This window comes from Nicotiana attenuata, chromosome 2, assembly GCF_001879085.1.
Source record: "Nicotiana attenuata strain UT chromosome 2, NIATTr2, whole genome shotgun sequence".
In the NCBI taxonomy this organism is placed as follows: domain Eukaryota; kingdom Viridiplantae; phylum Streptophyta; class Magnoliopsida; order Solanales; family Solanaceae; genus Nicotiana; species Nicotiana attenuata.
This window is the reverse complement of record NC_031990.1, coordinates 24785291-24787548: the sequence shown is the minus strand read 5'-3', so window position 1 is coordinate 24787548 and position 2258 is coordinate 24785291. Positions and strand designations below refer to the sequence as shown.

The following is a 2258-nucleotide window of genomic DNA, read 5'->3' as shown; positions in this document are numbered from 1 at the left end:
TATCGTACGCAGCCTTGCCCTGCATTTCTGGAAGAGGTTGTTTCCACGACTCGAACCCGTGACCTCCTGATCACATGGCAGTAACTTTACCAATTACATCAAGGCTCCTCTTGGAATAGGAGCTATTACAAGCAGTGATTTTTTAGCTGTTAAAAGAAAATAAAGGAGTTGAACAAAACATCTGATTCAACAACATAATAAGTAGTAGATTAACTATAGGTCACGAGTTCGAGTCATGAAAACAGCCATTAATGCTTGCATTAGAGTATGCTGTCCATAAACACTCCTTGAAATACGACCCTTCTACGAACCCTGCGTGAATGCAGAATACCCGGGATGCCTTTAATATTAAAGAGTGAAGAAGTAAGCTCCATGAGAAGTATTTCTTTTGCGAAATTTCCAAGCAGAAAGTGAACTCAGAGGAGTTTCCTTCCACCCAATCACTAGAAAATTTCCATTCATTTCAAGCGTAAAAGAATTCCCATTACTGAATTTTTCAAGTACCATTTTCGCTTGATACAACGACGAATTGCTCAGTTTCATTTCCTCCATTCCAAATCGCTTAAAATACTCTCTCCATAATTCAATTGTTACATGTCTAATAGTCCTTTCCTCTCCCTCAGCTGCTACAATATTCCTTATTCCTTGCCACATAAACTCTGATTCCATAGTCGTTCTGTTTGATTCATTGTTTTTCATACAATCTTCAAATAAATCGAAGAAAGCACCGTGGTAGAATAATGCTTCAATAAAACGGTCAACAAAAACTGGAGAATTATGATTTGCCTCAACTTCAGCAATGACCATTATACGCGGATTTATACCTTTAATAAATCCCATCAAGAACTCGAGCTTTTCTTGTTGCATTATCATGTTAGACAGAAAATGTTGCGCGTAAACTGCAATCGTTTCCTCAGGATCTATATCAAAATCTTCTTTCTTGAGATCCGAGATATCTTCTATTATAACACTCTTGAAATAAAATAGTAAGTTTAAAGACTCAGCAAAACTCATCAGTCGTTTACCTGTCTCCTCGAGTTTAGTCCTTGATTGAGTATATCCTAAAGCAGTTATTTTGAGATATTCAAAAGGAGATTGAGATTCTTGTTGATGAGTTACAAGTGCTTGTATCAAGATTGTCCATTGTACTCCCATTTTAATTTCAAGATCAATTATATGAATCTTTTTGTAGTTTCTTACATTTTCTACTATCGCTTGAATTCCAGCAAATTTTATCACTTGACATATAGGCATGTCCTGAACTGCAATCGTACACTGGTTTATACTCCTTAACGCCTCCTGAAGATCTCCCATTCCATATATCTCCAAACCTTTCGTGTTATTTTCCCCGATTTCCTTATCAACTCGTTCACGTAGAGCACGAGAAAAATAGTAAACAAGTCTTTGAACAGGATTTCCTGTTTTAGAACTTAACTTGTCACATTCATTTAAAAGCTTAGTCGCGCGATCATATTGCTTTTGCCCCACTTTCTCCGCGCAAGATAAAAGGCATTCGACGAGTTCAACACTTCTAGAATCTTCCTCTGAAAGACTTAATAAGGAACTAACAAATGGATGATCAACTGAAGAAACTGAAGATTCAAAAGATTGAATAAAATTTTGTCCGCCTAAACGAAGAATTGAATCTGTGGACAATTTACCATTATTTGCACATTTAATTTCACTAGTTTGTATGGTGATTTTTTGCCCCTTTAATTTTTTGAATCCATTTCCAAAGTCTTTCAATATGTTTAGTGAAGAAATCAATGAAGTTCTTGACTTCTTGTTATGTGTTAAACTCTCTGGTGTGACATAAAGAGCAGTTTTTGTTTCGTTTTCAACGTCGAAATCCCAATCATCAAATGTAACAAAATCTGAATCAGAACGAAGTAATTTCTTACTTGTGTAGTCTTCTTCATCTTCTTGATTCAATACAATGCCAGCGGAAAACCAACTGATTTCTTGGGCTGGTTCCATAACAATAAAACGACGACAAACTCAGCGTAATCTCACACGTGAGGTCTGCGGAGGATAGTGTGTACGTAGACCTTACCCCTACCTTGTGAAGGTACAGAGTTTGTTTCTAATATACCCTCGGCTCAAGGAATTAAGGGCTGGTTCCATATTACTATGATTTCAATTGCATGGTATCAGGTTTAGATTACTATCATACAAATAGAAAAGAAAGCAGATTTTTATAGAATTTTTTATATTCTATAGTATGATTAAAAAAATTGTAGGAACTTTAATGTTATCGA

The 2258-nt window shown here is 35.9% G+C and overlaps 1 protein-coding gene across 1 annotated transcript; it reads right to left on the bottom strand.

Annotated features, from left to right (window-relative positions):
• LOC109217570 (DELLA protein RGL1-like) lies at positions 349-1977 on the bottom strand. The gene has a single exon (XM_019381829.1). The coding sequence runs from the start codon at positions 1975-1977 to the stop codon at positions 349-351; it is 1629 nt and encodes a 542-aa protein (XP_019237374.1).

Bases quoted from the DNA above. Each gene is read 5' to 3' on its own strand.
- LOC109217570 (XM_019381829.1), bottom strand. From the start codon at position 1,977: ATGGAACCAGCCCAAGAAATCAGTTGGTTTTCCGCTGGCATTGTATTG.